Source organism: Mangifera indica, chromosome 8 (assembly GCF_011075055.1).
Source record: "Mangifera indica cultivar Alphonso chromosome 8, CATAS_Mindica_2.1, whole genome shotgun sequence".
Taxonomy (NCBI): Eukaryota; Viridiplantae; Streptophyta; class Magnoliopsida; order Sapindales; family Anacardiaceae; genus Mangifera; species Mangifera indica.
The window spans coordinates 437,051-450,901 of NC_058144.1; the positions used below are offsets into that span (position 1 = coordinate 437,051).

General features: G+C 33.9%; 2 protein-coding genes across 6 annotated transcripts; both read right to left on the reverse strand.

The window, feature by feature from the left end:
- Positions 1 to 6,615: 6,615 nt before the first annotated feature.
- Positions 6,616 to 8,018, reverse strand: LOC123223143. Its single transcript, XM_044646237.1, has 3 exons — positions 7,901 to 8,018; positions 7,213 to 7,381; positions 6,616 to 7,001 (listed from the first exon to the last, which is right to left on the reverse strand). Exons 2-3 carry the CDS (start codon positions 7,308 to 7,310, stop codon positions 6,728 to 6,730), a joined length of 372 nt encoding a protein of 123 aa, XP_044502172.1. The 5' UTR covers positions 7,311 to 7,381; positions 7,901 to 8,018; the 3' UTR covers positions 6,616 to 6,727.
- Positions 8,019 to 10,585: 2,567 nt separating this feature from the next.
- Positions 10,586 to 13,341, reverse strand: LOC123224535 (probable plastid-lipid-associated protein 11, chloroplastic). Of its 5 annotated transcripts, none has more exons than XR_006503987.1 (5): positions 12,770 to 13,341; positions 12,571 to 12,636; positions 12,220 to 12,334; positions 11,003 to 11,103; positions 10,586 to 10,880 (listed from the first exon to the last, which is right to left on the reverse strand). XR_006503987.1 is itself a non-coding variant. In XM_044648250.1 (4 exons), the coding sequence occupies exons 1-4, from the start codon at positions 13,267 to 13,269 to the stop codon at positions 11,098 to 11,100; spliced, it is 687 nt and encodes a 228-aa protein (XP_044504185.1). In that variant the 5' UTR covers positions 13,270 to 13,341; the 3' UTR covers positions 10,586 to 11,097. The 5 variants fall into 5 exon arrangements, 2 of the variants coding, with proteins under 2 accessions (XP_044504185.1, XP_044504187.1); XR_006503989.1 differs by having other exon boundaries at positions 12,220 to 12,372; positions 12,770 to 13,340; XM_044648250.1 differs by having other exon boundaries at positions 10,586 to 11,103.
- Between the last annotated feature and the right edge of the window lie 510 nt (positions 13,342 to 13,851).

Below are 13,851 nucleotides of genomic sequence, written 5' to 3' on the forward strand. Positions count from 1 at the left end.
TACTAAAAGAATAGAACAAATATTAATACCTTTTCCGAGCTAATCAGCTGAAAAAAAAAGGGCGGTCCATAGCATAGTTTTTTTCAATGCAATAATGAAATAAAGTTACATAATATCTATTTTTTGGTGATAAAGGGGTATTCCCGTGGGTTTGCCTTGCTATTGTGTTCATACCATCACATTGAATGATCTCGATCGTTTGCTTTTTGTCCATATAATGCATGCAACTCTGGTTGCCGGTTGGGCCGTTCCAATGACTCTATATGAATTAGCAGTTTTTGACCCCTTGGACCCCATTCCTGTGTACAATTGTATGCTTGACTTGAAAATTAATTTTTGGATTATTTCTCACGTTACATGAAAAAGTTAACACTGTTTTCATTTAAGAATTATTAAAAACAATTTAATGCTGAACCTAACCATAGAGTCTACATCACGGTTAATTACTTTAAACTTCCAATATAATTTTATGTGTCACTTGTGGGGGAGCAAGTATTCCTACTAGCTTATAGCCACAAGCCTTAGCTGAAGATTGTGGGTAAAGTAGGAATCAAATTGAACTTAATTTGAGTTAAATAGATATTAGTGTGAACTAAGTTCAAATTGATAAAAAATCAAAGTGAGCTGGGTTTAAACTGAAGAGGGATCAAGTTGAATTCAAATTGACTATTCTAGATTAAAGTTGAGATTGAATTTACTTTTGTTCAGGTATCTCTAATTGTTAAGAGTTGCTAGTTTGGTGTTTGAAGTGTAATTACAACATATAAGCTATAAGATTAATGCATGCTCGAAGGAGTAGGAACTGCAATTACGTCTGCAAAAATTGGTAGCCCGGTTCGACCTGCTGCCGATCACTTGTTATTTTCTAGTGCAGATTCTGCACAAAAAGATCAGAAAATAACAAATGCTGCATGCCACTTGAATTACCCTCAGAAAAAGGTAAACATTAGAAGATCTCTGAGCTTAGGATGGCGATAACTGGAAGGGAAGCTTGCTTTTGTTTTCAAAGTTGATAATGGTCTTGTAACATTGTCGATTTGATTTATAATTGCGTTTAAGTTGGGACGTCTGAAACTTTCACTGCATGTTTTGGGTCAAGCCCATGCATGTGCCTTCATAATTTCTTTATGTCTCGTTTCATTCGATGTGATAGTTAAAACTTATTGACCCATTGTTAGTTGTTTAAATCTTGGATTAATTTTGAGTTAGATGGAACTCAAATGTTTGAACTCGGGATGGGGGGCCTAAGGTCGTTCCGGCCCTGGGCCAATAGTTATTTCTTAATCTCATTCTGAAGCAAGGCAGGCTGCCGTTATTTGATTAGACTTGCCTTTTCGAGCACTCCATCATGAAATCTCTAGCCATGCACATGGCTTATACGGAACTTGTATTACTGATACTGTTAACTTTACAGATAAAAACAATTCTACATATTTGATTGTACGAAGAAAATAATTGTTCTCATCAATTAGATATCAATTATAATTTTACATTTTTACTGTAATTTTTTTTGTTGATAAACTTAAGTTTTGAATTAAAAAATATAATTGATGTATTATTATATAATTAAAAAATTTTAATTTATAATAAAATAATACCTAATTATCTAATAATATATACATTTATATATTTAAAATAGAATTTCATAATATTATTTTGAAATTAAAAAAAAAAACCCACCTTTTATTTCATTGGAACCAACTTCTGCACCCGGTAGGCCTCCAAGATATCGCCATGGATACAAACAATAAAAAAACCATGGGAAAAAACTGTTTTCTGGGGCCCCGATATTGACCCTGAGAGGGACCATTCTCTCTGACTCTCTGCGTGTAAAACACTGTCTCTCTTGTCTGTTTCTCTCTTTTCTCTGTACAAGACTACAAATCCATTTCATATTGCCCAGTTATAAAGTCACCATACTGTACACATCGTCATCCAACCTGCTGATTTTCTCCGTCTGGAACAAGTTGCAGATCCCGTTCAACGAACCTTCAAGAAAATAATAAATGATAATGATTGTGATAATCTTTATCATCATTGGGCAGACACTGAAGAGATTACACTGGCTAAGAGTTGACATTGTTCAAGTTAATTGTATCCACGTGTTGAGAGAAGACAACGCCCTTGTGCACATGTAACCTGTGATTCACGTTCAACAGTTAACAAAGCTAAAACTTGAGCAAACTGGTTGAGTTCCTCATCCATGGAAACTTCAGGTGTTATTGACGAAATCAGTAAGGAATAATTTAACCAAGAAGATGATATGAACTTGAAGTAAGAGGGCAATATCTACGATCTTCTTCAAGCTAATATATAAGTCTCTTTCAAACGGATTCTCCATTGATGTTGATTTCACCCCATTATGGAGGATATAAACATGCAGAAATTAAAAGCCATTCAACCATTATTTCTTAGTAGAAGTCATTCAATTCTGTGTTAGAAAATTTCTTAAGTATGACTAACATAAATTAGATTTTAATTTGTTAAACAAGTAAATGAATAGTCTAATTAAAATACATAGATGAGCTTAATGTGATTTTTCTAGCAATACATTCGATGAATTTATTAAACCTTTTTAATGGTAGTCTCTAATAATCCACTATATATTAACTAGATTAATAAGAGTGTCTAATAATATATTATATATTAGTTAGATCTTCTTTCCAAAATTAAAAGCAATATTATAAAATACAATTAGTTTTATCATTAAAAATCGTCATTGATAAATGTTTAAAAAGATGAAAATCGGTCACCATAGATGAATTTTGGGAACTCTATAGATTCAAAATGTATGATACATAAGGTTTTCCTATAAACCTAAATTTATTTAATTCGATATTCTATAGTTTGTGTCATGATCCTACCGAATTATAACTTTGCTCTAATTGAGATATGTATACAATGTCCTGAAGTTGATACATGTTGATTTATGTGGGCTTGTGAAAACTACATCACTTGGCGGGAGTAAGCATTTTTTGTTTTTTATTGATAATTGTAGTCGAGTGAGTTGGGTGTACTTCTGACCAGCAAGTCAAAAACGTTTGAGAATTTCAGAAAATTTAAGGCCTTTATTGAAAAGCAAAGTGGTGCTTGTACAAAGACATTTTGCATAGACCGTGGTAGAGAATATTTATCTAATGAATTTGGTCTTTTTATAAAGAAAATGGCATTCACAGGGAGTTGACTACACTTTACACCTCATAGCAAAACGGTGTAGCCAAACAAAAGAATCACACGGTCATGGAAATGGCTAGAAGTTTGCTACAAGTTAGAGGACTACCAAATCTTTTTTTGGCTGAAGCAATAACAACATCAATTTACCTGTTGAATCTTTCTCCAACAAAGACCGTCTTGAATCAAACACCATATGAAGCTTGGAAAGGTACAAAGCCGTTAGTAAGTCACTTAAACTGAAAGCTTGGTAAACTCTCAAGTTTGTTATAAACTTGAGGAGAAATCTGAAAAATGTATTTTTGTTGGATATTATACTCAATCCAAAGCATATTCATTATATAACCCTTTTAGTGGCAAAATTATTATAAGCAAAGATGTAGTCTTTGATGAAAATGCACGTTGGGATTAAAATAGCAATATTGAAGCAATTTAGGGGTAGAATAATGAAGCAACTCAAAGGTAGGTTCCATTCGAAAGTAAGATGTCACCAACTAATGATGTTGAACCCACTCTTATGAATTCTTCGGCTTCATTCTCTTTATCTCCAACTTCAAGAAACAACTTATTTTCATCAAAAGAATCCTCTGATGAAACTTCACCAAGAAAGTTCAGATCCTTGAAGGAGATTTATGAGACTTGTCAATTTGCTCTTTCTATCTCAGATCCTACAACCTTTGAAGGGGCAACAACAAAAGAAGAATGGTAAAATGCAATGAAAAAAGAATTAATGACAATTCAAAAGAATGAAACATGAGAGATGGTTAACTTACCTAAAGGCAAGAATGCAATTGGCCTTAAATAGGTATTCAAAACTAAATACCACGTCGATGGAACCATCCAAAAGCATAAGGCTTGGCTCATGACTAAAGGATATTGGAAGCAATAAGATATTGATTTCAAAGAAACTTTCTCTCCAATTGCTTGATTTGAAACAGTAAGAATTGTTTTAGCTTTGGCTACACAATTACATTGGTGTGTTTATCAGTTTAATATCAAGTTTGCATTTTTAAATTAACACTTAGAAAAAGATGTTTATGTCAATTAACCTAAAGGGTTTGAGGTTAAAGGCAAAGAGATGAACGTGTACAAATTAAGAAAGACACTTTGCAAGCCAAAGCAAGCTTCGCAGGCATGGCATAACAAGATTAATGGTTAATTTGTTCAAAATGGTTTTAGAAGAAGTGAAAATAAGTCTACCCTTTATGTAAAGAAGGAAGATCGAGATAATTTTATCATTGTTTGTCTTTATGTTGATAATATTATACATATGGGTTCTTTTGATTTTCTTGTAATTGAATTCAAGTATGCAATAATAAAGAAATTTGAGATATCATATATGAGTTTATTGCATTATTTTCTTGAGCTTGAGGTGAAGCAAGTAGCTGATGGAACTTTTATCTCACAAGGAAATATGCAATGGATCTTCTCAAGAGATTTGGTTTGAATAGTTGCAAACTAGCTGCTACACATATGAATATAAATGAGAAGTTTCAACCTAAAGATGGTACAAATGCAACCAATGCAAAAAAATTTAGAAGTTTAGTAGAAGGTTTAATTTATTTAACTAATACTAGATCAAATATTACATTTTCTATTGGCATAATGTCCAGGTTTATGTAAATTCCCACACAACATCACTATGAAGCAACAAAAGGGGTCCTACGATATATTGCTGGAATTACAAATTATAGGATTTGGAATACATAGGTTACTAATTTCAGTTTGTGTGGTTTCATGGATAGTGATTGGACAAGTTTGTTGGATGATAGAAAGAGTACTTCAACAAGTGTCTTCAGCCTTAGACCAGGTGCAATCACATGGAGTTCAAAGAAACAAGCTACATCAGCATTGTCTTTGTCAGAAGCGGAGTATGTTGCAACAGTTTTAATAGCTTGTCAAGCAGCTTGGCTTAGAAGAATTCTTGTAGATCTTCATCAATAGCAAAAGTTGTAACTGATATTTTTTGTAACAACAAGGCAACTATTGTGATGACAAAAAATCCAGCTTCCATAAAAGAACAAAGCACATAGATATACGTTTTCACTTCATTCGAGATTTGGTTGCAAAAAAATGAGATTTTGTTAAAACACTGTAGCACACATGAACAAATGGCAAACATACTCACAAAGTTACTTTCAAAGGAAAAGTTTTTGTACTTCAGATCACGCCTTGGTGATTGTAATTTTGAATCAAGAGGAAGTGTTGAAGAGTGATCCAAAATTACCTATCCATGTTTAGGAATTTGTTTATCATATACTAGTGGTTTGTTATGTGACTGAGTGTGGTTCATATTATATGCTTTCGGTTATTTACGTGTCTATTTTTCTTCTATATAGTTGAGTCTAAGTAGTTCTCTATAAGCCTATTTAGAGGCACTCTTTGAAGTCAATAAACATAAGAAAAATTACTTCAAGAAAATTATTCTACCTTTGCAACTCTGTCCTATTCTGTTCTTTTTACTTTCACAACATTTTTTTTTTTTCTGGTCCCTTTCCCAACAATTATGCGTTTATTTATAGCGAGTTTCCTTGGTCTTTAAATTAGGTTCACATGGAGATCAAACAATAAGATCAGATTAAAGATCAGTAGAAAACGAAAGAAGGTGAAGTATTTATGGAGACTTCATTAGGAGAGAGAGATAGAAAAAAAAAAAAAAAAAGCAGAAGGAACGAAAGGAAAGATCTGGTTATAGATAGAGGTGGTGGTGGCTTCATTGTCAATTCAAAAGTTGCAGTAAGAAAGGGTTTTTGTTGGTTTCCAATAAATGGCCAAAATAGAAAAAGTAGATCAGAGCTTATCAGTTTGTGTACTTTGAAGATTTTTCATCACAACACTACGCGAGTCGGCACAGTACAAAAACATGAGAGAAATGAAATATCGATGTTAGATGAAGATGAATTGCCCTTAGCTTGGCCTTGGCCCAGCTTTTTAAGTTTTTTCTTCGTCAAAACAATAATAGAGGGCCTAGCAATTTAAAGACCTTCAATGAATCTGTAAAAGTTATCAGCTTTAGATTAAATACTATGAATTCTTCTGCAAAAAGTCATCCAATTAAGTGCATTCAATTCTTCTTAAGAGACTCAACATACCAAATTGGTGGAACTCCTCCCGAGAACCCTGTTGTGACTGTGACACAAACAAACCCTACTGCAACTACAAGCTGTCCTTTCCCTCGAAGACTACTTCTAAATGGGTCTATCATACAAATAATATGCATGAAATTATAGCCTTTAAACTTAAAGTGCAGTATGCATAATTTTTTTCAATTTTTTCAAGCCATTCTCGTGCGCGAAACCTAGCTAAATCATGTGTCATGCATCACCTTTTTGCGCTTTTGAAATATAGAAACTGCTTGCTTCATGTAAACCAAAGTAGAATCATCAAGAGAATTGAGGAGCGATAATCCAAAACGTTGTGCTATGCTAGCAAGCACTCGAAAGATTGATAAAAGTTACATTATTTTATTCACAACTTGCCAAAAACCACAACACAAACTAACAAAAACGCTTAACATGAAAGCAAATTATACTATGAACACGAAACTGTTGTCATTTTAACACATGACATCCTTGAGAAGCTTGTACCTGCGCGTTGTAGACCGTGGAGAAGGCGTACCACTCGGATTCTTTCCCTTGTCGGCGCTCGCTTCACGATCTTGTTGCTTGATTTTCTCACCCGAATATTCGGATCGGCTTGAGATGCCCGTTGCATATACGCTGGAAGATTTCTTGGAAGAGCTGCCATGCCTTGAGCATCTTTGTTCAGTGTGGCACCAATCACACATCTCTATTGATTCAGCATATTCGCTGGAGTAGTTACTGCAATACCTGAATCATCAAGGAAAAAATTTTAATTACCATATTATAGTTTCATGAAACAATGCAAGTGAGCAGAAATAAGATTATAAAATCGTTGAGAGATGTGATCATAATAATGATATAAATAAAAACAGGTGTATGTATGTATGTAAATATGTATGCATATGATGTTTTTTTTCTGAAATTTTATGTGAATAAATGATGATGGTAAAATCCATACGAATGTTGAAAGCGATTGCGGCATTTGTTACAACGAAAGAGCTTGTCAGGGAAACCAACGTCGCCGCACATGCAACAAACAGTTTGAACATCCACCATTGTCGAAGAGCTTGAAAGTGCTAAAACTGGAGACAAAATGAAGAAGAAGGGGAACCCGACAAGAGAGATAACTGCGACAGGGACTGAGACTGAGTCTTTTAGACACACACACATATATAGGGATAAGAACATGGCACCTTTTTTTTTTTTTAACTGAATCATAGGTGATTAATTTGGTATATATAATTGGAAATACAATTTGAACTTTAATTTTTTTAATAGAAAATATAAAATTACATAAAATTCGAATTTATTTCGTTTTAAATTTAATTTAGTTTGAAAAAGTTTAAACTTAAAATTGACAAACCATCCTTAAACCAATTTAAATTTATTTTTATTTGAAAAGAATTAAGTTTGAATTTAGTTATGATATTAAATGAAACTCAAAATAAACTTGATTCAATATAATAATTAAAAAAAATCAATCAAAATAATATTATTTTACTTGATTCAAATTAAATTTATTTTAAACTTACAAATTTAATGAATCAAACCTTATCTAAACTTGAGTTAGACAATATAAATATTTTAAACTCAAATTTAAATTCAATAATATAAAAATTTACACTCAAACTTAAACTTCGCCATACCAGAATTAGTTCAAACCAAATTTACTCTGTTCGAATCTGCCCCTGCTTCTCAGTCCTGGCCTGGTCAGTCGGTGTACAATTCCCATACGTATGAACGGGTAGACTACAGGTAGTCGTTTTCAGTTCGGAGAGCGAGAGATGTGAAGCTTAAAATTTAAATGGAAAAATGACAGTTGTATCCTGGGCTCAGCTTGCTTTATTATATTTCCTTTTTTTCGTCTTTATCTGCATCCTCCAATCGCCATTTTTAATTGACATGTTAATAAACATATCCCAATCTCTACAATGACGCGTGACCTTCACTTCCTACTTAATCTAATGGAATTATGCCTCAGGAGTCAGGACAAAAGTGCAGAATGCCAAATCCTTTTATTTGAGGAAAACTTTTGACAGCTTTGATACAAAATAAAAAACAAATTTTATTTATTGGGCATATGTCTGTCCTGCCTTAAATTTGATTTGTTTGAAATTTAAACTCCAATAACTCAAATTTACTATAATTCTAGAAATGAATAGGATTAAATGTGCCGAAAACCCCAATAATTTAAATCGAGTTTATCACTATTTATTTTATTGATGACTTTTTAAAGATATCTTTGTTAAGGTTAAATTTAGGCCAAACGACTATTTCCCACTCAAGGTTTGATGTTTTCTCAAATATCTCTCCTTTAACTATAGAAACACCAAACACCCACCCATGACCGGTTAGATTTAATAGAACCCTAACGCCTAAAAATTTTATCTCTTTTTGCCCTCCTAAACTTTAAAAACTAAAATTTTCCCTCAGCTTAAGTTTTAAAAAATCGCAATTTCACCCTAGGGTTTGGTTTTGAAATCTCCGACGACCTCTCCGACTCCGTTGCCGACGACTTCTCCCTCCCGAAGCACCATCTCCTTCCGACGATCTCTTTCCTCCCATTTGGAGGTCCGATTGATGTTAGAGACTCCTTGGGTCTTCGTCTCGGAAGACGAAGAACTTCGTCTTCCCCGACGAAATTCTTCGTCTCCCCCGACGAAATTCTTCGTCTCCCAAGACGTCTTTGACGCCGATCAGATCCCAAATAGGAGGAAAGAGATTACCGGAAGGAGAGGTTGTTTCGGGAGGGAGAGGTCGTCGTCAACGGAGCCGGAGATTTCAAAACCAAACCCTAGGGTGAAACTGCGATTTTTTAAAACTTAGGCTGGGGGAAAATTTTAGTTTTTAAAGTTTAGGGGGGCAAAATTATATTATATTTTAGTTTATTTTTAATATTATAGCAAAAATGATGATTTTACCCTTACCACTGTTAAGGTTTTGTTAAATCTAACTGGTCATGGGTGGGTATTTAGTGTTTTCATAGTTAAAGGGTGAAAACTTGAGAAAACATCAAACCTTGGGTGAAAAATAGTCGTTTGGCCTTAAATTTAATTCAAACTTAATTTAAATTAGTTATAATAGATTCAAATTAAATTTAAATTAACCTATATCCAGACTCAACTAAATCCGAATTTAACCTTTCATACCACAATCCACCACCATTTTGTGATTTATCATACCCAACATCTAAATTGACCCAAGGCAAACGTTTTATTCATGTACAATTGGGCCCATGACCCGCAGTACATGTGAATCATTCACAGTTAGTGCCCCTCAATGGATTCGGCTCACTTAAAGCTGGGGTCCGGCCTAGATTTTCCTTTCAATTTTGCACTGGAACACTCTACCAGCAATTCCCAGAGAGTTATAGTGAAAACTCATACGTAATTAGATTATGAAATTTCACTAGTTAAGAAATAAAAATTAAAAAGAAAATCATATGTTCATGGTAAGGCTGGCAGGTAGCTGACTCTAAGGCCGGTTAGGCAGAGGTGTACATTTTTCTTTTTTGGGGTGCTATTTGTATTGAAAAGAAAGTGGTGTGTATTGGATTTATATCAGTTTGAGAAATCTGGTTTTAGCGTTACGAATACACTGCACATCAGAACCACGTGCTTCATGTGCTTGGAAATGCAGGCACTGCCAACCGGAAAGCTTCTACAAAAAGCTGCCAAATTCAGTGGAAACCAACCCACCGACAACTACCATTTATATTTGCCCATTTATACCAAGCGAATGGTTTTCTTAAAATCATGCCCCGTAGATGCCCACACCTGCTGCTAGGCCTTGAATCTTAATTGTTCAACTCTAATGGAGGCTTGTTTAAACTGATCAAAGATATTATCAAAAGTCATTGACAAAATAATAATATCATTGATGGGATAAATACAAAATAAATAGTATCATCAAAAGAAGATTAAAGTCAAACTTAAGTTGAACTATTAAAATAAAATTTTAACTTAGATTTGACTCGATTTGAGTCTAACCTTGCCTATTACTCTTATACACTATAGCAATTTCTTTTTCTTGCGAGTTAAAGACGGAATTAAGGTAGAGACGAAAATACATTGAAAGCCCAAAACTATTTGGAAGCCAATACCTTATTATAATCATATATCATTTGTCATTCGTGAGGTGGATTCGAATTAAGTCAAGTCTGAAAAAAGGTCAATTCGAGCATATAAACAATAATGTCAGAGAAGAAGAAGTTAGTCAAAGAATAAAAGAATCATCAAAGAAGAAAAAAATTATCTTAAAAAAACAAAAAAATAGGCATCAATCTCGAATTGAGCTCAAGCTAAAAAGCATTGTGTGGAGAACATGAGATGTAGATCAAAAGTATAATGAGATGATAAATACTTTGATGAAGAAAATGACATGTTGGACCTGAGTTACTCATTTCAGGCCTACCAAATGTAACATTAACAATAGGGTGGATTTGATTCAAGTTGTTTGAGCTCGGATTGATGTTTAGCTCAAACCCTCTCATCGCATCAACAATGCCACACCAAAAAACCGACTCACTGGAAAATCTTTCTTCTTCCCAATGATTTACTTCAAGTTCCAAGGAGTTTTTAAAGTTTAATTTCAGGAGCTATGGCACCTTCTCTCAGTTCCTGGTATCTAGAGAACAAAATATGGGTGCAAGAAGTATAAATAACATATTTGTGGTTACATTAGAATTTGTAAGATGATCAAAATAAAATTTTGCTACAGGAGACTGATAAGATACAATTTATCACCACCTCACTCTTTCCATTTGTATGGAGCACGATTGACAACTAAATAATCTCCACGAATATCCTTCGCAATTCGAATGTCATCATCTACGTAAACAGATTCAAACCTGCAAAGGTGGAGAATTTTAAATTTTATCACAATTTATTCAAGAAAAAAAATCTAACAATCAGAGACAACGAGGAAGATAGGTATCAAGAATAAAATAACTAGCAACTGCTGTTGGTGACTTCAGTAGAAAATTTATTCTGAAATGGACTCTCATCATTTTGCCTTTGGATCATAGAATTCACAGAGTATCTATAAAGAGTTTCAAGTTGTATATTATTGCTAACTTGAATGATAAAGTTAAAAGCCAAAAAAAAGAAATGGAGTGGAGTATAAACTTGATGAAATTAAGATCAAAGTCAGATAGTATAACGAGAATCAAAAAAATTTAAGATGAGGTGGCAATCAGTTGAGGACAAAGTGAATGAAGTTAATATCTGAGTATTTCGATAACTTAAAAAGTTACTTTGGTCGCAAGGACTTCTGATTTTATAAATAATATCAAATATGCCAAGGACATGAGCTGGTAAGCAAAGTGCAATGTACAAACAAGCACATTAGTTACTCTTCAACCTTTCCTCCATGTTCATAGAGTTATATCCAAGGATCATCTAGAACTTAAAAACCTTGATGATACCTATAAACTAGCAGGATATCATATACCAATTAGGTGGTGCCAATGAACTTGGAACCAGCTCTCTTGGTTGGAATCAAGTGCTTTAAACACTCATCCTAGCCCCAGGGTTTCATGTGAACCTGTTGATTCAGCAATGCCTTATGACAGTTAAAAGATGGAACAACCCTATGCAACATTTGAGATATATGTTAATAATATATTCATGTAGCTAACCCAGTAGTAAAAATCGGAGCATACCAAAAAGTTGAACCGCATGAGGAAAAAGATAAACTTAATAAGGGGTTGACGAAGAAACAGGAAGAATTATTATTGCTATCAGAAAAAGGATCAAGTACTTATTCCCTACTTAACTGGAGATTGTGAATATCAAGATGGAGGCCTAATTGGAAGAATAGGACTAGCTAAATGAAGACGTACTAGTGATCTCATCTAGTATTTCCTCAAATATATAGCTACATGGGAACATAAAAAGGAAATGCACAAGGACAGTATAAATAATGTAACACAAAATCTAGCTGGTGCAATAAAAGATGGACTCACATTCAACACCCGTAACTGTGAAGTAGAGCAAAAGGTGAAGTCACCATATAAATCTACTCTGTCCAAGCATAAGGAGCGCAGTTCACAACTAAATAATCTCCCCTGATATCCTTCACTACTCGAATTTCATCATCAAGGTACACAGATTCAAACCTATAAGATGACAACACCCCTTAATACTACAGCAATAATTAATAATATTTATAAAAAAAACCAACATATTCGCCTCATTCAAACTCCAATGCAATCACATGGCAACAGTATTGTTTAAAAGTATTACCACGTCTTAATCAACAATGACAAACCAAAATTTGCAGGAATTGTATTAAGCTCACAATATCAATTACTCACCAGCCTTCCCCAAATGGTGGCAACGGAATTTCCCAACTTTTTCCCCGCAAAACTGCGCTGGTAAATCTAACAAAAGACCTTAGCGATTAGAGCTCAAAGCGACAATTTACACCTGAAGTTTAATCCATAATACAATAAATCCTGGTGTTCCATTTTGTAAAATAAGCTCCTGAACCTAAACATCCAACTAATAAATTACCTGAAATTCACTCTCTGGGGAGAAGCAATTTCAATATCCGACCTTACAAAGAAAACCCCATCTGGTGGAAAAGTAATTACATTGTTCAGAACCCCCTTTTCCACATCAATTACCTGCAAAACGTCACCGGCTTGAGTTCCAAACAAATAGGCTTTCTCGATGATGAATAGTTGTTCTTTCTCAGTGGTCCAGAGCAACCGCCACGTGGCAGAGAGGGAGCCATCGGTGGTGACCATATCTCTTCCAATAACAGCCATGGAATCGATAGCTTTGATGATTGCGGAAAGCTTGGTGGGATCTTTTTGCGTTTTAAGGCCTCGTTCTTGATCGGAGATAAGATTGAGCAGTTCCCGTTTAGCAAATTGTGATTTGGCCGTTATAGACGAGCAGGTGATTTTTGAAGCGCGAAAGTGTTGTCGTTTTGAAAAGTCAGAGTTAGGGTTTGAATTTGCAGGCTTCAAAGAAATTGGGAGGAGGAGAAAACATGTACAGGAACCCATTATTGCCGACTGTTTACTGTAATTTGCAGATAATTGAAATTGTGAAGGGAATTTGGCGGCTGAGGTTGCGTGCAAATCACGTGCTAATTTCTTTTCCATTTAAATTTATAGAGTAAATGACATGTTTCCCATCGAGGTTTGACCGAAACCATTGACCACCTTTTGATTGCATTAAGCACTTTTTTCCCACCCAAAATCAAATTTTGTTAATGATAAACATTCTAACAATATATTAAAAAATTAAATTGTCCAATTATTCTTAGCAAGTTCATTTATAAAACTACCATATTACCTAAAATTAAAACAACTTAAAAAAGTCATTTAAATATAAAATTTATATTACAACATTGATTTTCTCCTTTTATTTCACTCTCATGTTATTTATTTTTGGAGTCCATCAAACCTTAGCTACCAATATCATTTCTAATGACTTTTCTTTGACACTGAATCTACTTTCACACCCACTTTCAGTGTCGATCTCATTATTTTTTACTTATTTATGCATCGATATCATCATTTTTAACTAATTTTATGATAATAAAACATTTAGTGCACATTCTACATGTTGATCTCCCTTTCCAT

Coding starts and splice junctions, on each gene's coding strand:
- LOC123224535 (XM_044648250.1), bottom strand. CDS start 13,269: ATGGGTTCCTGTACATGTTTTCTCCTCCTCCCAATTTCTTTGAAGCCT. Junction 12,637..12,769: donor CCCCAGAGAGTGAATTTCAG/GTAATTTATTAG, acceptor GTCTTTTGTTAG/ATTTACCAGCGCAGTTTTGC. Junction 12,335..12,570: donor CCACCATTTGGGGAAGGCTG/GTGAGTAATTGA, acceptor AAATTCGAGTAG/TGAAGGATATCAGGGGAGAT.
- LOC123223143 (XM_044646237.1), bottom strand. CDS start 7,310: ATGGTGGATGTTCAAACTGTTTGTTGCATGTGCGGCGACGTTGGTTTC. Junction 7,002..7,212: donor CGCAATCGCTTTCAACATTC/GTATGGATTTTA, acceptor TTGATGATTCAG/GTATTGCAGTAACTACTCCA.